The following is a 23,967-nucleotide window of genomic DNA, read 5'->3' as shown; positions in this document are numbered from 1 at the left end:
TTATACTTGTTAAGGGGGTCAATTATGTGACGAGTAATTTTATATTTATATTACAGAGAAACAGATGATGCGTGGAATTGGGTGATAGTTTTCGAGAAACTGATTTGATTTTATTTTGCTTTAAATGTATCGTATATCTGGAGCGCAGTTGTCCAGGGTTTGGAATGTTTCTTGAGTGGCTTTAATATCAACAAGAACGTTATTTGGACAATTACTAATATTCTAGGGTCAAATGGTGGATGCCCTTTTATTATTTTTATTACAGACGACCGGCATTTGAAGAAAATGAACGTCCATATGAACAAAAAGATTATACTGCCACCAAACATAGACGGAGTTACAGATATCGGTTGGAAGAAAGGCGTGGAATCGAACATCTAGGGATCCAAGGACTAGCATCCCTCCGTGGTGCACAATTACCATACTAATCATAATTTATTTGTCTCGTTTCAGCAAACGCAATTCTTCTCCACTAATCTTTCCCTTTCCTGTCAACTCTCTTTTCTTTAATGTACCGTTTTGACTCGAAGTCCGGACACCTAAGCACTGCTGGATTTTCAGTTCAATATTTTAAACGGAATTAAGTACTTGACACTGAGTAATAGCACACCCTGTCAAGATTAACTTATCAAATTTGCTGTAGGGTACTGAAAATGATATTTTGTATGCACGAAATAGCTAATATAATCGAAAATATTGAACATCGCTTGCTTCGAAATCCGGACACAGTATATGGGATGCTTCAAATACCGGACAATTTTGCTTCGAATTTCCGGACACTTCGAGTTTGGCCTATATTGATTCTCAAATAGCCAATTTAATCCGTTCAAATACAACTAGGATATAGCATTCATATTTCTCGATTAATATAAATCCGTAAGGTAAATTTTCTATACACATTTGTATGGAAATCTGGTATCCCCCGGTTGTGTGTACCATCCGAAGTTTCTGCTTTGAGATTGGCCAGGACTACCAAAAAACAGCATTTGAAACCAAGCGGGAACATTTAACTGCAATATACAACATTGGGAATCTAATACAATCTCTCCCCCCCCTTTCATTTTCAAGGTAGAACTTTTTTTTTACATTTGACGTGTCTGTGGGTAATGAAATATTTTCTTCAAAACTACCTCTCAAATTCAGCGCGGATAAGCTGCAATAGATACTGAGAATCAATAGATGGCCAAAATTCTTTTCTAATAAAAAATACCAGAAATAAATATGATAGAGGGAACTGTGCCGATTTCCATCTCACTGAATATATATTCATCCCATCGCGAAACAAAGAAATATGGCACAAAATTCGTCGATTCTTTTTATCAACCTGCGTGCTCACTGCGGAAAAAATCACAAAAATAAGAAATAAATCAAATGCCTACCTTTTATTTTTTTGTCGGAAAATTCGAAGAATTAAAATTATGCATTATCTTATCATTGTTAAGATATACTTGGAAATATAGACATTAGTAGTATTTATGTGTATTTTGAAATCCGTTTCTGTTAAAAAAGCTAGTTTTATGAACTTGTTTTTTTTCTACAAAAATATGAATGGTTTAAAAAAATATTTTTGAAGGCAACCTTTCACTAGAAACTGAAAGCAAGTTTTGCTACTTGTGTGCAATTAATAAAGTGATACCATTAACAATATGTGTATAAGTATAAATCGATAAGCTCAGAGCAAGCAGTGTTCCTTGTGGGTTGTAGCAGCTCAAATCTAATGAAATTGTAACTATGCTTGCTCAATACTAATCATTTGATTTCAATCAACTTAACTGATAAACAGTTATTTAACATCATTTCAGCATGTCCGGAAATCGAAGCAATTGTTAAAACTTGCCTCGAAGTCCGGACATACAGAAAATGTAATAAAAATTATAAAGCTATGAATTCCAAAGCAATTTCTCTAATTCATGACAAAGAGTGCTATCATACTATGTTTATAAATTACTAATACCCCTTGCAAATGATAGAATATAGAAAATATGAGCTTGGTTTTTCTAATGTTGAGTCTTAAGCTGCATTCTAAGAAAAACGAAATTCACCGTTGATCATGACATGCCTTCAACTTTTACCTCTAGTTTTCAAGTTTTTGCCACAGATCACGGATTACTTACATTTGTTAAAATGGTTTCAAGTCTAAGAATCGTTCCCTGCACTGATAACCCAAAAAATACTCATTGGGATGGTAAATAAAGTCAAATAACAATTGAAGTGTCCGGCTTTCGAAGCGTCCGGCAATTCGAAGCAAAACGGTATGCGACACTTGTGGGACTGGTTAAGCCCAGCGCCTGCTTGTGGTTGGAAACCGGTGTACTATACGGTCTAGCGCATGCTAACGGTGAAGGCTTGGTAGGTCTTCACCTAACTTAAGTGTAGATGGGCGGACAGTGTCTGCCAGGGTGAAGGCTGATAAATTACAATTACAATTACAATTACAATAGTTCTTAATCGTAAGTGAAAATAATCTTTATGAATTGACAGTCTTTCCATTCTTGAAAAGGGGAGGGCTGATGTGTTTGAATTCTGCGTGTATCGACAAAACGCATTCTGATGTCGATGTTTAACGAATACCATCTGCGATGTTTTCGAATAACGTTAAGAGAAGAGAATTGATGATATGAAATGAATAAACCTGATTGCTCAGTTGAGTTGAGTTGAGTTGAGTCCTCACGAAGATCAAACGTATTTTTTAATTATCCTATAAATCACGGTGACAACACGCTTTAGTGGTAGATAGTTAACTTTGAAGTTTTTCCAACTTTTTCTGAATCACCCTTTCTTTTATTTTTGGCCACCATATTAATGCGGCATATGAAATTCTGGGATTCACAATCGCCGTATAAATCCATTGAATCATTTTTGGCTTGAGTCCCCACTTTTTATCGAATGTCACCTTACTTATCCATAAAGCATTTGTAGCATTTGTAGATCAAATCTGCTCCTTTCAATTTTGAAGTAGGAAAAGAATAATTTCTTCTCCTTGTAAACGCCACCAATGTGGCCTTTAAAGGATTTATGTTTAATCCTTCTTTTTCACACCATAGTGTGATGAAATTTAGGGCAATTTGCATTCGGTTAGAAATAACACAGTCATATTTTCCTCTCACCAATATAACTATATCATCCGCGAAGCCAACTATTTCGAAGCCACGAGCCTCCAGTTGTTTGAGAAGATCATCAACGATTAAAGACCACAATAGAGGTGATAGTACGCCTCCTTGGGGACACCCTTTTACTGCTCTTACACTAATTGATGAGCTTCCCAGGTTGGCTGATATTTCTCTTTTTGATAACATCTCGCCAATCCAATCAACAATGCATACATCGAAACCTCGTTTCAACATAGCATTCTTCATTGAACTGTGAGATGTGTTATCGAATGCTCCTTCAATGTCAAGGAACGCTGCAAGTGAGATTTCTTTTGCTTCAAAAGATCTTTCCAACTTTGTAACTAACTTGTGAAGCGCTGTTACTGAAGATTTTCCCTCCTGATACGCGAACTGATTTCCGCTTAGAGAAGTTTTCGTTAAATAAGATGATTTTATATGCTCATCTATTAGTTTTTCCATTATTTTTAATATGATGGACGATAAGCTAATTGGTCTAAAGGATTTTGGGGATGATTTATCCTTCTTATTAGCTTTTGGGATAAATGTGACACGCCTACTGACCAACCGAACCGACCAACAGAAAAACTGACTCAAGCCTTTCAAACAATTTTTCCAAGTGCCAGCCAGGTAACCACCACCTAGGCATGATTCCCGTAGGGTCCGGCCTATCGCATGCGTTAATACCGAAGCAACGACCATCCAAAACGAGAAATCGATCATAACCCCAAAAGCCAATCGTAATTTCTAATTCTAATGTGAAGTCTGTATTCTGTATTCTGTATTCTGTATTCTGTATTCTGTATTCTGTATTCTGTATTCTGTATTCTGTATTCTGTATTCTGTATTCTGTATTCTGTATTCTGTATTCTGTATTCTGTATTCTGTATTCTGTATTCTGTATTCTGTATTCTGTATTCTGTATTCTGTATTCTGTATTCTGTATTCTGTATTCTGTATTCTGTATTCTGTATTCTGTATTCTGTATTCTGTATTCTGTATTCTGTATTCTGTATTCTTTATTCTTTATTCTTTATTCTGTATTCTTTATTCTGTATTCTGTATTCTGTATTCTGTATTCTGTATTCTGTATTCTGTATTCTGTATTCTGTATTCTGTATTCTGTATTCTGTATTCTGTATTCTGTATTCTGTATTCTGTATTCTGTATTCTGTATTCTGTATTCTGTATTCTGTATTCTGTATTCTGTATTCTGTATTCTGTATTCTGTATTCTGTATTCTGTATTCTGTATTCTGTATTCTGTATTCTGTATTCTGTATTCTGTATTCTGTATTCTGTATTCTGTATTCTGTATTCTGTATTCTGTATTCTTTATTCTTCATTCTTTATTCTTTATTCTTTATTCTTTATTCTTTAATCTTTATTCTTTATTCTTTATTCTTTATTCTTTATTCTTTATTCTTTATTCTTTATTCTTTATTCTTTATTCTTTATTCTTTATTCTTTATTCTTTATTCTTTATTCTTTATTCTTTATTCTTTATTCTTTATTCTTTATTCTTTATTTGAGGTTGCTTCTGACGAGATGCTTCTCTTGAGTAACCGGATGCCGATGAAAAGCTTCTCTTGAGTAACAAGTACTCCTAGCACAAAGATGGTGACGCCGGCAATCCGTTGTTGGAAGGAAAGGAAGGAAGGAAGAAACAAACAGCCTCTGTTTTTACGATAAATCACCAGAGCGGAAGGAGAAGCGACCGCCGATTTTTGTAAAAGAAGACCCGTCGGACCTTCACTCGGACCTCCGAAAACTGATCGCCCGGGGCCTAAAGTGCACCTCTCGACTGTGCGTCAAAGGTGGAAAACTAATGACCGAGGGAAGGTCTCACTTCGACAAGATATACTGGAGTACCTGAATGCGAAACGGTTCCAGATTTACACACACGACGTCCCCGGCAGCAAGCCCCTCAAAGTCGTGCTGCATGGCCTTGACGACGTAGACGGAAAGGAGCTGAAGGAAGCTCTGAAGGAAAGTGATCTGAAGCCGATCAGCATATACAAAATCCTCTGCTATGACACTTCCTGGACCTATCGTGATCAGCTGTACTTGGTGCACCTAGAGCACGGTACTACCACGATGAAGGACCTCAAAAAAGGTCATCAAAAGCACCGTCTTCGAGTGGACAAAGTACAAGCACATGCATCGTGACGTGACGCAGTGCATGAGCTGTCTCCGCTTTGCCCATGGTACGCTGAACTGCTTCATGAACGCACGATGCAGCCGGTGCCGGCGGAGACCACGGCATCGACGAATGCGAGCAAATGGAAGAGGCTGACCCCAAGTGTGCCAACTGTGGGGAAAAGCACCGGGCCACCACGAAGGCTTGCCCGAAACGCGCAGAGTTCTGCGAAATCCGCAAGAAAGCTTCCTCAAGAAATCATCCAGCCCGAAGCTCGCCCCCATTACTCGACGAACAAAACTTTCCGACAATCCCGCCCCGCGGCGGCTGATCCCGGTTCTTCCACCGCTGCAATGGAAAAGAAAACTCGCAGCTGCTGCTGTTCCGGTCCCACCGGAAGTCAAGCCAAGTAAAGTAACATCCAGTCCGTCCATCAGAGAATGGCCGCTGCTCCCTCCCCAGGATTCCGCCGGCAGCGAAATGAGTATCCTCTACCCCTGGAGGATTCCACTTCGCTCTACACCCCGGAGCAACTGGCTCCGATATTCAACCAACTTGCGAGTTGGCCGGAACGGAGTTGTCTGGGACAACGACGAGCTAGAGGGCCACTACACCTTCCTGAGCCCTGACAGCCCTACCCAGTTGACACGGTCCGGGCCCCTCATCAAGAACATGAACGATCACGTCTCCCAGCGGGTTGTCTTCCAGGAGCTCAGCTCGGACCACTATCCGGTGTTGGAACTTCTTACTACTACTACTACTATAAGAAATTAGAATCAGAACAGCTCCCAAGAACTCATCTGCACTCGTCCAAACTCCAAAGTTATACTAATTTTAAGAAAAAGTTAGATTTTCAGTGTTTTTCGATTGTCGCGCACAAGGATCGCTATGAAATGCAAATGATATACTGCTAAAATACATTATCCAACCACAATATTTAAAAAAAATGAATTTGAGATTGATCCCCAATTTCAAATACATGTAAGCTTCATGATGAAGCTGAAAATTGCATACCTATCACTAAAAAAATATCAAAATCAATTTATAACTTTAGTTAAACTTCATATTAGTGCAAATAACTTCAATAAAAGCGTTAAATAATCTTTGCATGGTAATTAATCCATTTACTGCTATGTGCGCTTATCAATTTGCATGAAGAATAGTACAAAGGTTTCTATAGAGAAATGAAAGAGCATGCATTTGTCCACCAAAAGTCAATGAATTGCCAGCATCTCCCAATTGGAAGGCCGCTCTCGTTAGTCCCTCTAATCTATTCTATATATATATTATATCTTCTATATACATAAAAGTGAATTACTGTCTGTAAAGGGGGGCTCCCATACAAATGAAACAGAATTTTTTGCATAACTCGCGAAGTAATCAGAGAATAAATCAATTTTAAGCGAAACGAAGTTCGTTGGGTCTGCTAGTTACGAATAAAAAGAACTATGTGCTCACTATGTGCTCAGAGGAAGATTTTCAATCCCAACTCCAAGGCTTCACTTTTGCTCCCTTGCCGCTGCTCCGTTATAGAAATCGAATACTGTTGTGAAGTGCCCTTTTCAAATCAAACAACCAAAGTTTCTCCTGACGTGAGGATATTTTTGTGCTGCCAGCTGTTACCAAATAGGTTTGGAATAAGTTATTCCCATTGACACAACTACTGTCAGATGTATTTTCAATAAACAAAACACAAATTACAGTCTTGAATCAAAATTATGATGATACATGATATGCAAACTTTATACATACATCCATGGATAATAAGGATGAAAAACTTACTCAGAAATATTGATCTGGAAGCCATTTGCAATTTCTCAACGCGAATAAAACAAACCACCGTTTAGTTGATACTCGAAAATTGATTGATAAGTTATTTATTTTTGGAATCAATAATTTACATTTATCAGATTACATCAACAAAATCCAAGCGCTTGAAAATGCGTAGTGAAAACCATTATGCTCTATGTACCAATTCAGTTATGTGCAACTTGATAAGCATGTATCTATGGGCGCTCATATTACATTTTGTTTTCATATTTAGATAAGCTAAAATACGCTATTCCTTACACGTAGCCCCTTTGTCTATCATTTGTCTACAGAATGTGTTTAAAAGTTGCCCTTCTGAAATGCTGTTGTAATGCGGTCATGTCTGTAGCATTGCTTCCATTATCCGACAAGACCAAATATGAGTGATTGACCACCAGTACAGCAAACCGCAGCATTTAGGTTTTCCCGAACCTTGGCAGGGCTGGGCTGAAATATCCGCAATCAGTGAAGCTGACAGTACAACAAATACACATGCTCCAGCGATGAAAGGCTGAACCCCGGCATATCATGCATGCATGCTCGTGAGCTATGTACGTCTGGTATTTTTAGCATGCGGTATTGGTCTCGGTCCGCCAAATCCATCCAACCAAACCAAACCGTGATTATGACGAATTCCCTCTGCTCTCCAGCTGGCGAGAGAACGCCAAGATTCGGTTGATTTATGGTGATGGAATTGATTTTCTAGTTAACGGATTAGCACACGGCTGAAATATTCATCCGTCCGTCGTCCATCCGCCATCGCATCGTCATCGTCGTCGTCGTCCTCGTCTGTCGCCTCGAGCTCACGAGGTACGTCACGCCATCATCGTGGGAAAAAGGGGCTCGCGTCTTTCAGTTGGTCTGCATCATCAGAATCAGGTACGAGCACGAGGCTGCGATAATCTGGAAGCAGCGTGTGAAATTTATAGCCTATTTAGATTGAATTAGCCGATTCCGTGTTGGGAAATTGGGCTGCTTCTTAGGCCGCTTGGCCTGGTGGTGTGAGTAATTGCCACTGGGGCTTCTGCTGAGGTCCTTACCTTTGTTAGGAACGATTTGTTCAGTGCAAAGCAATAATACATTATAGCTTTCTCGTGCATGCGGTGGAGAATCTCGTACAGGTGGAAAATCTTCAAGAATAAATGAATAAAGAAAGGTTATAGTCACTTGAAAAGAAGTTATTTCAAGTTTGTGATATCTAGGAATTTTATGAAGTGCAATGAACGTGCAATCTCTAGAAATGGCGGAGCATGTACAATATAAAAGTAGCGCATTGGCCTTTTCAATATGCTGATTGTGTTTATTACACGCAAACTAATTTAAACTGAATAATAGAACAAATCCCTTTTAAATGTATGAATTTTAAACCTACTAAGTGTAGATTAAAAATTAAATGTATGGCACGCTCTTAAACATAAACATACGCTTTCGGCTAATCTCTTGTCTGAACATACAACTCCAATTCGGTGTATTTCGTCAGTAGCATCCAATACCTATAATAAAAAGTAAAAGCCACAAGGATAAACAAGATAATATGATTGAACAATAGTAAATCGTACTTAAATAAAGACTTTGCTCTGGTAGCCAATTCAAAAACTAAAAGTTTTATATTTACCTTCTCGGAAAATCTTGACGTTCCTTCAACTACAAAGTAAATTTCGCCAATGCTTAAGAATGCCGTACAGAGCGAAAATATCATCATACGAAAATCATCCTCACTCGGCGATGCTCGGCTTAGGTAGCAATAGAACAAGTAGAGCTGGAAAAAAAACATTGTTAACTAGATACTGAACACTTTTGAATCTAATATGACTTAGCACATTCCGATTTAAGTTTGTGTAGAAATTTCTATGGGAAAAACAAATGATTCATTCGAAAGCCTGTAGATCTCTACCATAGCTTCCTTTGACTTGAGTAACCATATATCGCAGTAGAACAGTTTCCTAGCTGACACCTAGAGTGAGGGAGGGGGTGTCGTGTCGTATGTTGAACAGATTCTTGGAAATAATTATTTGCTAATAATGCTACTAATCAGCCAACAAATCGGCAGACAACACTGCTCGAGATTTTTGATCTTAGTTTATAGTAGGAACACTCGAGCTCTCCGTGCACCACATGTGTCTTATTGTGGCACCTCAGAATTAAGGGATATGAAAGTCTCGCTATGTCTGATAGGAGTGTCGGGAGGTTGATTCTTCTGCGGCACCTTAGAAATAGGAGGAATGTAAGGCAAATGATGCCTCTTTGTTGCAGGATGTGGTGACCACCACATTGATTGAGGACTATCTGGGCTACGAAATGTCAACAGATGGGTACCTCCCGCGAAGTACCTGCGAGAGAACCTGTTAGCAGTATCCTTGCCCGGGTGAGGCACTAATGATGTGCTGGTTGTTTCACAAGTAATACCCCCACAGAGTGAGAGACTGAATGTATGGGCGAGCACACAAGTAAGCCTCGCACGGTACGTGTGGTCAGTGTGACTGCTTAGGCAGTAGTGAGATCCGGCTGTCAATGAAGGAATGAGTGAAGTCTCTCTAGGCCTGGCAGGAGTGTCGGGATCAGATACCTCGGCGGCACCTCAGAGTTAGGGAACACGAAAGTCCCGCTATCCCTGGCAGGAGTGTCGGGGGGTTGATACTTCTACGGCACCTCAGAAATAGGAAACGTGAAGGAGTCTGCCTCGTAGCTGAAGTGGGAGCGGCACAGGAGTCACCATCCTAGGGTCGCCTCCGGCTTGGTAGACAAGAGGTATCACTTCGTTGCAGGACGGATGATTACCACACTGATTGAGGACCAACTGGGTCGTCAGATGCATACTCGGGGTGCCTCCTGCAAGGTACCTAGCCGTCTACTTGTTGGGTGAGGTCACTCAGGTGGGTGGGTGTTGGAGCACATGTGGTGCCAGTGTGCCTTTGTGCACAGGTGGTACATGGGAAGTACATGGATAATGAATCGCCTGCTTTGAGCGTGCTTACAGCGGCACACTAGGAGTTAATTTTCGGAAATCAGTACGGCGAAAGGCACCTAAGGTTTAACATTTGGAAAATAAGCACCTCAATCGAAAAAAAATATTTGGTAGGCATAGTAGCGGATACCTTCCTACATAACTGGTACCAAATAGTTTTTCGTGAAAAGTTCCTACTGTTGAGAAAACCCGCGTTAGATGTCTTTCGCCATACAAACTTCAGGTGGTTAACTCATGCTGGCTATTTTTGCATATACGTTCGCGCCTGCTGCTGGCAGCGGCGGGTAGGAAACCAACCACTGTATGTGATTCATTGATGCGCATACGTGTACATGTATACGTCATGTGCAAGGAATGTAATTGTCGCTGAAAAATGCAGAAAACAAGCGACAAAAGAGGAGACCGCATCGTGCTTTCGTGCTGTGCGGTTCTTTCTCTCTTTGCGGAAGGAAGTTTTTAATACTACCCGAAGCTATTTTAATTTCAACGGTGCTTCTTAGCGCTATTTGTACCCACTGATCCCGTTACGATCTTTGCAAGGACCCGTGCCTTCGTTTTACGTTGGACCCGTTTGCGGAAGTAAAATTCCGACAAGCGGTGGTAATCCTGCAGGGACACCGTTCTGGGAAAAACCTCTTAGAAGGTCACGTCTCCACGCTCAGCAATGAGTATTAACAAAACAAGAGGAAGGGAGTCTCTGAATTCTCCACTTCCTTCAAAGAAACAAGGTTTCAAGACCGTCCTGCCCAAGCGCGGAAAAATAGAAGGAAGCTGGAGAATTCAGATATTCCTTCTAACTCTAATATCGGAAATAATTCTTCTCCAATCGAACTGAGCAATCAGTTCGATTTGATTAATGATGAAATTGAGCAAATCGAATCTACCTCTAGCCCAGGTGATTCGATTCATGCGAAAAGCAAAGGATTCCGCCAATTGTGGTATCTGTTGCCGAGTTTTCTGGCTTCCGGAATGAGATTTTGAGTAACCTTCAGGGGATCAAGGTTTCATTTCAGATTGCTAGGAAGGGTGACTGCCGCGTTTTGCCGGGATCCTTTGACGATCGCAAACGTCTTCTTCACTATTTAACTGAGAAGCGCCATAAATTCTTCACATACGACGACAAAACTGAGCGATTGTTCAAAGTCGTCTTGAAAGGTCTCCCCAGTGATGACAAATCACTGGATGAGATTAAAATTGAAATTTCTCAATTACTTGGATTTTCACCAGTCCAAGTAATTAAGATGAAAAAGAAATCCCATTCTGGTACTTCCCAGAGGGACATTTCTCAAGAATTTTATTTAGTTCATTTTAACAAAAGTGAACTAAATAATATGAAAAGTTTGGAAAAGGCCTGTATTATGTCTCATGTCCGTGTTACATGGGAACATTTCCGCAGGCCTGGGGAAATTTCCAAAACCCAACCCAGTGCCGTAAGTGCCAAAAGTGGGGTCATGGAACCAAACATTGTCACATGGATGCTAAATGCATGATTTGTGGTGGAACCTCTCACGCCAAGGACGCATGTCCTGTGAGAGAAGATTCCAATAAATTTAAGTGCGCAAACTGTGGGGGCAATCATAAATCCAATTTCTGGGAATGCCCTTCCCGCAAAAAGTTTTGAATTCCGTGCAAAATTGATGACGGGAAATTCCAATCGGATCCCAGATTCGACGGGTAGAAATTTTTCAAACGCTCAAATTTCGAAACCGGTTACCGGTCGAGCAATTCATACCCACCACAATTCACAAACAAATTTTGCCGCTCGTCAACGGGTAGCAAGCACTTCAGTAAATTCCAATTTTTCCAATGTACCTACGTATGCAAACATCGCTGCTGGTAGACCAAATTTCTCTTCTCAAAATGAGGTTTATACCCATGTCCCAACGGAAAATAACGGTCATGTTGCCGATTCAGGTAGCATGACTGCTTCCGATTTTGATTTTTTAACTGAACAATTGCATCACATGATTGATGCAATGTTCAAAGCAAATACCATTCATGAAGCTGTTCAGGTTGGTATAAAGTACACACAAAAAATTGTTATCGGACTCCGTTTCAATGGATCCAAATAATTGTGTGAAAGTTCTAAATTGGAATGCCCGCTCTCTAAAGGGTAAGGAAGATGAATTATTCAACTTCCTTTCAGTTCATAATGTGCATATTGCCATTATAACTGAAACGTATTTAAAACCAGGACTCTCCATTAAAAGAGATCCAAACTATTGTATCTACAGAAATGATCGTCTTGACAGCGCCTGTGGTGGGGTCGCCATTGTCATTAATAGACGTATCAAACATAAATTATTTTCTTCGTTTGAAACCAAAGTTTTTGAAACCTTGGGAGTTTCTGTTGAAACAAATTTTGGACAATTTTCCTTCATTGCAGCCTACTTGCCTTTTCAATGCAATGGGCAGCAAAAGAATTTGTTGAAAGCTGATCTTCAAATTCTGACTCGCAACAAATCAAAATTCTTCGTAATTGGTGACTTCAATGCCAAACACCGTTCATGGAATAATGCTCAAAGCAATTCCAATGGTAAAATTTTATTTGAAGATTGTTCTGCGGGATATTATACTATTCAATATCCCAATGGACCAACTTGTTTTTCTTCCAGTCGAAATCCTTCTACAATTGATTTAGTTTTAACGGATTCAAGTCAGCTGTGTGGCCAATTGGTAACTCATGCTGACTTTGACTCTGATCACCTTCCTGTGACATTTGAAATCTCACAAGAAGCCATTTATAATCCAATCAGCTCTACTTTTAATTATCATAGAGCTGATTGGGATTTATATAAAACGTATATCGATAGGAATTTTGATGTTGATATTCCTCTTGATACCAAATGTGATATTGATAATGCTCTCGTATCTTTGACAAATTTAATTGTCGAAGCCAGAGGCATTGCAATTCCGAAATGTGAAGTTAAATTCAACTCCATTATTATTGACGACGATCTTCAGCTACTGATCCGTCTTAAAAATGTGAGAAGAAGGCAATACCAAAGAACTCGCGATCCCGCGTTGAAAGTTATTTGGCGAGATTTGCAAAATGAAATTAAAAACGTTTCGCTATTCTGAGAAATACCAACTTTGAGAATAATGTCTCGAAGTTGGATCCCAGTTCGAAACCCTTTTGAAATTAACAAAAATTCTTAAAAACCTCAAAAGCCAATTCCAGCGCTTAAAGAGGGAAATAAAATTTTATTAACAAATGGCGAAAAGGCTCAAAAACTTGCTCAGCAGTTCGAGAGTGCCCATAATTTTAGTCTAGGTCTCACTAGTCCAATTGAGGATCAGGTTACACGGAGCTTCGAAGACATTCTCAATCAAGAGAATGTTTTGACCCTTCGTTGGGAACCAATTTGGATGAAGTGAGATCTATTACTAGAAAATTTAAAAATATGAAAGCCCAGGTGATGATGGTATTTTCTACATACTTATCAAAAACTTCCTGAGAGCTCTTTATCCTTTTTGGTTAATTTATTTAACAAATGTTTTCAATTGGCATACTTTCCAGATAAATGGAAAAACGCCAAAGTTGTTCCAATTTTGAAGCCGGACAAAATCCAGCTGAGGCTTCTAGTTATCGCCCAATCAGTTTGCTTTCTTCAATAAGCAAACTGTTTGAAAAGATTATTTTAAATAGAATGATGGTTCATATTAATGACAATTCTATTTTTGCTGATGAGCAATTTGGTTTTCGCCATGGGCATTCAACCACTCATCAGTTATTAAGAGTTACGAACTTAATTCGGCTCAACAAATCTGAAGGATATTCGACTGGAGTTGCTCTTCTTGATATAGAGAAAGCATTTGACAGTGTTTGGCATGAAGGTTTGATTGTAAAATTGATGAATTTTAATTTTCCTCTGTACATTATTAAACTGATCCAAAATTATTTATCAGATCGCTCACTGCAGGTAAACTATCAGAATTCTAAATCTGATAAATTACCTGTAAGGGCTGGTGTCCCCCAAGGCAGCATACTGGGGCCCATTTTGTATAACATTTTTACTTCTGACTTACCTGATTTACCACCAGGGTGTCAAAAATCTTTGTTTGCAGATGACACGGGCCTTTCAGCCAAAGGGCGAAGCCTTCGTGTTATTTGTAGTAGATTGCAAAAAAGTTTGGATATCTTCTCCACTTACTTGCAAAATGGAAAATTTACCCGAATGCTTCCAAAACTCAGCTTATAATTTTCCCACATAAGCCGAGAGCTTCTTATTTGAAACCTTCTAGCAGACATATTGTCACTATGAATGGGGTTCCAATTAATTGGTCTAGCGAAGCTAAATATTTAGGACTTCTGCTAGATCAAAATTAACTTTTAAAAATCACATTGAAGGCCTTCAAGCCAAATGTAACAAATATATTAAGTGTCTATATCCACTTATAAACAGAAAATCAAAACTTTGTCTTAAGAACAAACTTTTGATTTACAAACAAGTTTTTAGACCTGCCATGTTGTATGCTGTGCCAATATGGACTAGTTGCTGCAATACCAGAAAGAAGGCACTTCAGAGGATTCAAAATAAAATTCTGAAAATGATTCTGAAGTTGCCTCCGTGGTATAGTACCAATGAACTTCATAGAATTTCTAATATTGAGACATTGCAACAAATGTCCAACAAAATAATTTCCAATTTTAGACAACAATCGTTGCAATCTTCTATTGCAACGATTAACTCCTTGTACCCTTAGTATAAAATAGGTTAAGTTTAGTTTAAGTTGAAAACATTGTAATTCCTACATGGTTCAATTCAACCAGAGGAAAAATTCTAACTGCCAGAGGCAATTGAAATGTATTAATAATAACTAAAAGCGTAACATAGCAAATAAGGATGATAGTGTTAAGAAAACACGGAACACCTAGTCTAAGAGATGAATGCATGTATTAGATAATTAGCAAATAAAATTAGTTAAAAAAAAAAAAAAAAAAAAAAAAAGCGACAAAAGAGAATAGCGATAACTCTTTGTCCCCATCTGCAGAGGATAAAGACATTGTTGCGTTCCATTTTATTTGCAACAAACATGGAGAGATAATTGTTGTAAACTTTTCAAACTGCGATAACTTATTTATTTCAGAAGTAAAACGCAAATCATGTTAACAGATGGTTAAGTTTATGTCTAATCTATGATAACTGATACTAATTTTACCAAAAACATCATCGGAAACCGACTACTTCTCAAAATGCGTGGAAGGCGATAATTGTCCTATTCTGTTGCAGTTTGGGACAAACGCTTATTGCGAGTTGAGATTGTCCCAACATTTACAAGAGAGGTTAATGTCGTTGTCATTGGCAATGTTGTTATTTTACATTCCTTGGTCATGTGTCGTTTTGGGCAGAGTACGTTTAGTACTGCCTATCATCCAGAAGTAAGGTAGTCCCGGGGGAGCAGAATATTAGCAGAAAGGGTAACTCAAGTAACCTTCCTTTGTCTTCCTTCCCTCCTTCTTCTTCCTTCTTTCTTCTTCGTTCCTTCCTGCTTCTTTCTTCCTCCTTCCCCTTTCCACCTTACTTCTTTCTTCTTCTTTCTTCCTATTTTTCTTACTTCTTCCTTTCATCTTCTTATTTCTTCCTTCTATCTCTTTCCGCTTCTTTCTTTCTTCTTATTTATTCCTTCTTCCTTCTTTCGTTGAGTGTTCAATCCAAAGCTACAAAATTTCGGAATGATTTATCGAGCAATGTATGCCACGATGATTATTTTATGAACTCAATAAACAACAAACTGATCTTCAGCAGTCATGTCTACTAAGCCTGCAATCCTGCAAGTCAACGGCGATAGCGGGACTAACGAGGATGGTGGCGAACAGCTCGAGGCTGTTGGGCGCGATCTGCAACGTCCAAAAGTAGGGGAGAACCCACCCATAGACTGATGTACCTGAGAGTTATCTGCGCATAACGCACCATATCTCACGAGGTAGCATACGTACTCGCGGGCATCAAACTGGTAGTCGATGAAAACAAGAAGTGCTACACCTTCGGTTGCCAAATGGTAGATGGAGTGGGACAACTCCACGTAGTGCATGTGGACCCATCGCCTAGTCCCAAGTGTATTGACAGATCTCACGAAGAACTGAACTTTGGCTTGTCATAGTCCTCAACTGGCTACGGATGCTGCCAACCTACACAGATTTGGACTTGCGCCTTCTCTCGTCTATCCAAGATGTTCAGACCTAACAAAAACGGCCGAGCACATTCTGTACATGTGTCCATGAGTGTCAACCAGGCTAGCCGACACCCTATTAAAAAGGTTGGAGCACGAAGTAACAGCAGTTGGAGGAAGGCAGAGTTTCGGAGTCCATCTTACTTACTTACTTATGGATCCTGTACACCTCTGGTGGTGCAAAGGGCCGACTTGAAAGATCTCCATCCTGAGCGATGTCCGGCTATCGCTTTAACCTGTTGCCAGGTTAGATTTCGGTCGTCTTCTTTTATTTATTTATTGAGGTTTCGCCGCCATGAGCCTCTGGGTCTGCCTCTGCTGCGATGTCTCGCTGGGTTCCAGTCTAATGCTTGTTTACAGATTTCGTTTCCGCCCCTACGTAGAGTGTGGCCGACCCAGCCCCACTTCCGATCTCGAATTTCTGTTGCTATCGGCCTCTGGTGACAACGACGATGGAGCTCATTGTTTGAGATCCAGTTGTGAGGCCACCAGGCCCGAATTATATACCGCAGGCATCTGTTAATGAACACCTGCAGCCGTTGAGTGTTCTCCACTGATACACACCATGTTTCGCTAGCGTATAACAGCACAGATTTCACGTTAGAGTTGAAAATTCGTATTTTGGTGCGTTCACTTATCTGCCTGTTTTTCCAGATATTTCTTAAACTCGCAAAGGCAGCCCTTGCTTTTTTGATCCGTGCGCCTATGTCGATCTTGGTACCGCCGTCTGACGCCATTTGGCTACCAAGATATTGGAAGCTTTCAACATTATCCACTGGTTGCCCGGCTACTGCGAAACTGGAAGAGTCACCGTGTTTACATCAAACGATTTGGTTTTGTTGACGTTGATGACTAAACCTGCCGAAGAGGAGCGCTCGGCAAGGTCGTTGAGCTTACTCTGCATATCAGAGCGCCGTTGCGCGAGGAGTGCAACGTCATCAGCCAATTCGAAGTCGTTTAGGTGCTCCATTGTTATAGACTGCCATAACAGCCCGCGGTTTGGTTCACGGTCAATCGCATCTGCCAGAATCTCATCGATTACGATGAGGAACAGTAACGGTGATAGAATACATCCTTGCCTCACACCAGCTACGACCCGGATAGGGTCGGACAGGACCCCATTGTGCAGCACTCTACACGAAAAGGCCTCGTACTGTGCTTCGATGAGGCCGATGATTTTCTCAGGAACTCCCTTGCGTCTCAGGGCGCCCCACATATTCTCGTGATTGAGACGGTCGAAAGATTTTTCGTATACCAAGTAAAGGGACTGTTGGAATTCGTTGACCTGCTCCATCTTCCGGCACGGAATCCGGCTCGCTGCCGCCAGACAGTCGCATCGATCTTCTCCTGAATCCGGGCTAGGATAATTTTGCACAGAACTTTGAGAACGGTACACAGCAACATAATGCCTCGCCAGTTATCGCATACAGTCAGGTCACCTTTTTTGGGCACCTTCACTAAGATACCTTGCATCCAGTCGACCGGGAAAGTTGCGGTGTCCCAGATATTACGAAATAAATGATGCAGTAGTTGAGCGGATGTCATGGGGTCAGCTTTGAGCATCTCGGCTGATATGCGGTCGACCCCTGGGGCTTTATTCGATTTCATGCTTTGGATGGCTGTTTGAATCTCTAGCAGTGATGGAGCTTCGGTATTGACGCGTGTTATACGTCGAATCCTAGGCAGATCATACCGCGGTGGTGATGGCCTGGCTGGCAAATGAAAAAGTTGTTCGAAATGCTCGAACCAGCGTTTCAGCTGGTCAGTTAGGTCGGTCAATAACTGATCATTCGCGTCTTTCACAAGCATCGTTGCATTCATCTTCGCCCCGCTTAAGCGTCGTGAGATATCGTAAAGAAGGTGAGTGTCCCCGGTTGCAGCAGCTCTCTCTCCTTCGTCGGCCAGAGAGTCTGCCCACGCTCGCTTGTCCCGTCGACATGAGCGTTTTACTTCCTTCTCAAAAGCCGCGTATCGTTGACGGGCTAAGACTTTGGCTCCTCTGGTTTTCGATCGCTCTATCGCGGCTTTGGCTTCTCTTCGCTCCTCTATCTTCCTCCAGGTCTCATCGGTGATCCATTGTTTTCTCTGGGTGCGTAGTTCGCCCAGATTGTTCTCGCTGGTGGCGATGAAGGCATTCTTGATGGCGGTCCTTTGGTCTTCCACGCACGCATCTCCAGTTCTTCAACGAAGGACCGTTTCACCGTGACATCTTCCAGTCAGCGTGTGTTGAATCGTCGTCCAACTCTTTCCTCCTGCCAACGAATCCGCACAAAGCGCAGGCGTATTTCGCCGATGAGGAGGTGATGATCAGACGCGATATCGGCACTACGTTTATTCCGTACATCAAGAAGGCTACGTTTCTATTTTCGGCTGATGCAGATGTGGTCGATTTGATTTTCTGTAAAGCCGTCACGGGAGGCCCACGTGACCTTGTGAACCGGTCGATGAGGGAAGAGCGATCCCCCGATCACCATGTCGTTATTACCACAAAATTCTGCGAACAGCTCTCCGATTTCGCTCATTTCTCCGAGACCATGGCGTCCCATAATGCGCTCATGGTTTGAGTTGTCTGATCCGATCTTCGCATTGAACTCGCCCAAATAGATCTTGATATCACCCTTCGGAATTCTATCTACGACGGCATTGAGTTGACTGTAGAAGTTCTCTATGTCTTGCAGATCGGCAGCATCGGTTGGCGCATAACATTGGATTATAGTAAGGTAAGGACCCGTGTTCTGAATCTGGCAACGATTATCCTTTCACTTATAGGTTCCCACTTCATTAGCGCAGAGTGTGCCTGAGCGCTTAGAAGGAATCCAACTCCGCGATGCCGGGGAGCGTGTTCACCTCGTAAACCAGAATATAGCAGAACTTGTCCCGACGGCGTTCTGTGCTCTCCAAAGTTTGGCCAACGGACTTCACTCAGTCCCAGGATCTCAAGCTTAATGCGGCGTGCCTAATTGGCAAGTTGTGCCAATTTACCCTGCTGGGCTAGGGTTAAAACGTTCCATGTTCCTATTCGTGTCCGTTGTTTCGCGCTAAGAGTCGTCGCCGTAAAATCAATCCGTATTCTTTCATTATCGGATTGTCGAACAAATTGATGTTTCGGGCAACAGTAGGTTGTTGGCCCAAGGTTCCCTATCCACCGGGATGGGGCTGCCATCTTAGGAATAGCTTCCGGGGAATAGCATTTCATACTCAGCCGCTGGATGCCAGAACAGACGCTGTTGGAGCCGCACCTCCTTGGTGGACAGACGTTTGATCAGTCGGGTCAAATTTGTTTAAAGTCCCACCCAACACCAGGGCTAGGCTAGTGCGCTTTGAGCGGCACACGGTCGCTTTGATAGGGCCTGCTTGGGGACACATGCAGCTTTTTATAGGAGTTCAACAGAGCCCACTGTCGAACCCCACCACCTCCTAGGCAGACCCCACAGTGCCCAGGCTGCACTACCAGCTAAGTACGCAACCCTTAGCTGGCGGTCAATTGTCATCGGAAGCGTGGAAGCGTGAGTATTGGAACTTGTGAGGACCAGAGCTATGTTAGGCGCCCCTTCCCGGATGTCAACTTACCATTTCGCAGCCCAGTGCATCGCCGGAGTGCATTCGGAGTGCATCGCCGCGGAAAATAGATGTCGATAATGAACGTATGTGCAAGCGCCAACTACTAGCCGCAGAGCTTGGCTAGAGTTGAATGGCTCAACGACTAAGCTGAGAGCTGAATTGATCAAAATCACTGGAAATCAGTTATTGGACTGAAACAGACCACCGCCAGGAATTAGTCCGAAATGATCATCGCGCAGCGTCTTCGTGCAAAAGAAGCAAGATTTAAGGGCAGTGAGCAGTGAGATCTCTCACTTACTCTACTCTCCTAGAAGGTGCTACATAGGGTGATCCCATCCCGGGCAGAAGCTATGAACAGAATAACAAAACATGATATGGACTTGATTGATATAAGAGATAAAAGAACAGGCAACAATATCAAAAATTTGCACCAAAATATCATTTAAATATCAAGATATGCTATGGATAAGAACAAACTAATGGCACATGATATTGATCACTTCTTACAAATAGCATAACTTGATCTTCTTATGATATTTTAGTGCAAAATATTGATATTATCGTCTGATCTTTTATCTCTTATATCAATCATAACCATATCTCATTTAGCTATCTTATCAACATTTGATATTATTGAGCTATTTTCATCTACTCGGGATAGCGTAGTTGGCTACACGTTCGCCTGACAAGCGGATGGCCATGGGTTCGATTCCCAGCCTCTCCACCGAACCCTCGTCTGTCGCCGGATCTGCAGCGTTTTTGGGTACGCGCCTGGACTGGCAACGACAATAATAATGAATAATGGAAATCTCAAATAAATTCTGTGTGGATTATGTACAGCAGAATACCGCAGTAGATCGTGGCACAGTAGCGGTTGAGAAACACAGAGTGCTTACCAAATAAATAAAGGAATAAAAAAGGTGCTATATTCAATATTGGGGAAACAAAGTGAAAACACATGCCCGAATTCCATTCGCCCGAGAAGTCCGAGCGCCCGAATAGACCATACGCCCTTATGGAATATTCAGCTGAATTGGTTATACAGTCGAACAAATTTTGACGTAGAACTACGCCTGTCTTTTCTATATTGGGGTGCACTTTACGATTGCAAAAAATCGAAAAACGTCACTAAAATATGATAGACTTTGATCGTTAATATCTCAGCCGTTTTTCGATGGATTTTCAATTTTCTTGGACCAGTCGTTATTTTACACGTTTTATTTTTACATGAATCACTCTTAATGCAATTTTTTTCACTAGAATTTCGGGATTAACGCGGTTTATTTAAACATGTTTTGGAATTTATGCGGTTTTTTACGTTGTTTAAATTTATGCGGCCCATATCCTCCGCGTAAAAGCTGACTCCAGTGTGTTACAATATTTATGTATTATTATTTACTACTGAACACTTGCTAACAGTTTAGCAATCGGTTTAGCAAATCAGTCAAACTCGTAAGTGCATCACAAGCTTCTCCTTCCATAGCACTACATTCCAACTGGAACTTGGCCTGCTTTTCAACTTAGTAATCTATTAGCATATAGAAAATAAGTTCAAAAGTAGCATTTACCAATGCTTCGAATCGAGATACAATTATCGAACGACTTTTACTCTCTAGCGAGTTTTTATCAATTGATAATTTGGATATGTGATCGCTTGAGAGTGTTGTTCATCCTCGATTATTTGGAAATTTTATTTTCATCCTCCTTTTCAAATTTTGGTCTAAAAATTATATACATCACCATGGTTTGTAATGCTTACTCAACCTCAGCAGACAATCACGAAAACTACCAGTACTGCCACGTAGTTCAACGTCACCTTTGCGTACAACCCGATTGGGCTGCACCTTTGAGTTTTTTAGAAGAATAATTTCGCACCGAAATTTTATGATCCATGTAGTTGCTTAGTATAATCAAAAAATGTATGTTCGCTTTATTCTCCTACAAAATTAAATTGATTCTTTTCTTGAATCACGAAAAAACCAAGACTGATATCAGTTTAATCAAAGTTAATTGCCTATTTCCGGGGATTAAACCACCCGACTTGGACATTATTTTACAATGTTGTGAAAATTCATAAGTCAATATGTACGTTATGTGGAAGATATTGATTTGGAAAATGTATTGGAGGTAACCACTTTTCCTTCGATGGGACTCGAACCCATGACCCTACAGTACGCTAGACTGGTGCTTTAACCAATTAAGCTACGAAGGACCTCCGTCGGCCTTCGCAACCTAGCGGCTACTGAACGAGCTCGAGATTCCCAAATTGGACGCATAGTCAAATCAATCGCAATCCATTTCTCAAGCCAATACTTCCACATGTGTATAGTACACGTCCACATTTGCATCGTCTGTTGCTCATTATGAATTATTTCATGAATTTGGAAGCCAAACGATAAAAACCAAAGAATAAATATTCCATATATTTTGGATGCCTATATAACAGTCAAAAACTATTAATTGTTTCATATTTGTGCAATTTTGACCTCTCTAAAGAACTGTTCTTGATACATTTTATAATGATTAATCTGGGTTTTTAATTTTAGTATTTGGAAAAACGACCAGGCCAGTAAATGTTAATCATGTTTTGCGAAGCTCAAATTTAAAATTGGCGCCACTCGATTATTTCGAACTCAATAAAATTCACTCTCGTCTATGCCAAAATCACGAAGTCTATATCGTATTCGCTGAAATTAGTAGCTTCATTTTAATATGATTGCTTTTAAAATGTTGTATAAATTTTAGAGGTCAAAATGTGTTGAATTTAAAATATTTGTCTAATGTTTACCGAATCAACCGTATTGGTTTCACTGGAAACTATGTGATACTATACGCTAAAACTTGCTTTTATCAACGGTATATCATCTTGAAGTCGATATGTATGTAAAAGGAAAGTTTCTATTATTTAATTTCCACATGAATGAAAGGCCATTCTTCACCGTTCCGCTCAAACGGACTTTAAATTCAATGAATTCAATTATCAAGCATTAGCATCAAGAATGAAGCGTGTGATAACTTGTCCTTAACATGATAAATGGTCCCATAATCACTGTAATATCCATTATGTCATCCACTTACTAAGCCTGAACACCAATCAATCTAATGAACCCCGATAACAGCCGACCAAATATACACTCCTAATTCCGGCTAAACATAGCGCTCTCAATCAAACTCTCATATTTCTGGTTCCATTTCAGATCAGCACTTGTTTAGTTAGCATGAGTAATCGTCATCAATTTCCAACTCGGCTTACGATGTCAACATTCAGCAGGCAATTTCACGCGATGCCATTCTCATTCCATCCGGTGCTAACGCAACCACCACAATTCTCACCCAGTCAATCACAGCACCACCGTCGCGGTACTCACCTCAAACGTCACCTGGCTAAAGTCCAACGCCATCAGGAGCAAGATTGACGGCGAATAAATTTCAATTATCGCCGCAACTACATCATACAGCTTATCGTACTGAATAATCAACTGCTCCAGATGATCGCTTAATTTGAGTTCGTTGTTCGTTAATTTATATGCGCTAATATTTGCGCTCGCTTGCTGGCATTGGAATAGGCTCACCTCCCGGGACAGGCCACGGTTCATGCTGTCCAAAATGCGACTGACGGTTGAAAAAATCGCACAATACCGGCAGGTTACCAACGCACAAACGGTGATTGGTGCCATCATGACCACCGACAGGAACAAGTCACACGCCGAGTAAATCCGATAGGTCGGATTCATGTTCAACCATTGACCGGCGATGCACGCCACCAGGTACGCCAGGAGCACCATCTGATACCACAATTGCTGGTATTTGATTGCCGCACTACACCTGCGAACGAATTGAGTGGAAAGAGTAATGAGATTTCTGACCATCCAATAGACCTCTCGCGTGGAACAAAATACGCCACGAACCGCACTTGGCCTATTGAACTGTTTCATTGAACCCGTATCTTATCACTTTTACTAATTAATGATTTTGTGTGGTTATTTTTCAGCTCTTGTAAAATAAATTTTGTAATGCGAATCGATGAATTGATGCAGGTGAATATTTTACTGAATGTGTTGAACCGAAGTTGACTTGTGTTTGTATTGAACATGTTCATAACTCACAATGCCAAAGTTAACAAAAATTTCGAAACACTTATCGCACTAATGTTCTGGAAACATAGCACGGTGAATCTAATATGACTATAGTGACGCCGCTAACCCAACATCA

The 23,967-nt window shown here is 40.8% G+C and overlaps 1 protein-coding gene across 1 annotated transcript; it reads right to left on the bottom strand.

Annotated features, from left to right (window-relative positions):
- Positions 1-7,134: 7,134 nt before the first annotated feature.
- LOC134224904 (uncharacterized) lies at positions 7,135-23,602 on the bottom strand. Its single transcript, XM_062704552.1, has 5 exons — positions 23,124-23,602; positions 8,671-8,814; positions 8,480-8,548; positions 8,096-8,185; positions 7,135-7,958 (listed from the first exon to the last, which is right to left on the bottom strand). The coding sequence occupies exons 1-5, from the start codon at positions 23,538-23,540 to the stop codon at positions 7,908-7,910; spliced, it is 771 nt and encodes a 256-aa protein (XP_062560536.1). The 5' UTR covers positions 23,541-23,602; the 3' UTR covers positions 7,135-7,907.
- Between the last annotated feature and the right edge of the window lie 365 nt (positions 23,603-23,967).

This window comes from Armigeres subalbatus, chromosome 3 (assembly GCF_024139115.2).
Source record: "Armigeres subalbatus isolate Guangzhou_Male chromosome 3, GZ_Asu_2, whole genome shotgun sequence".
Lineage (NCBI taxonomy): Eukaryota > Metazoa > Arthropoda > Insecta > Diptera > Culicidae > Armigeres > Armigeres subalbatus.
The sequence above is the reverse complement of the archived record's forward strand: the minus strand, read 5'-3'. Positions and strand labels throughout refer to the sequence as shown.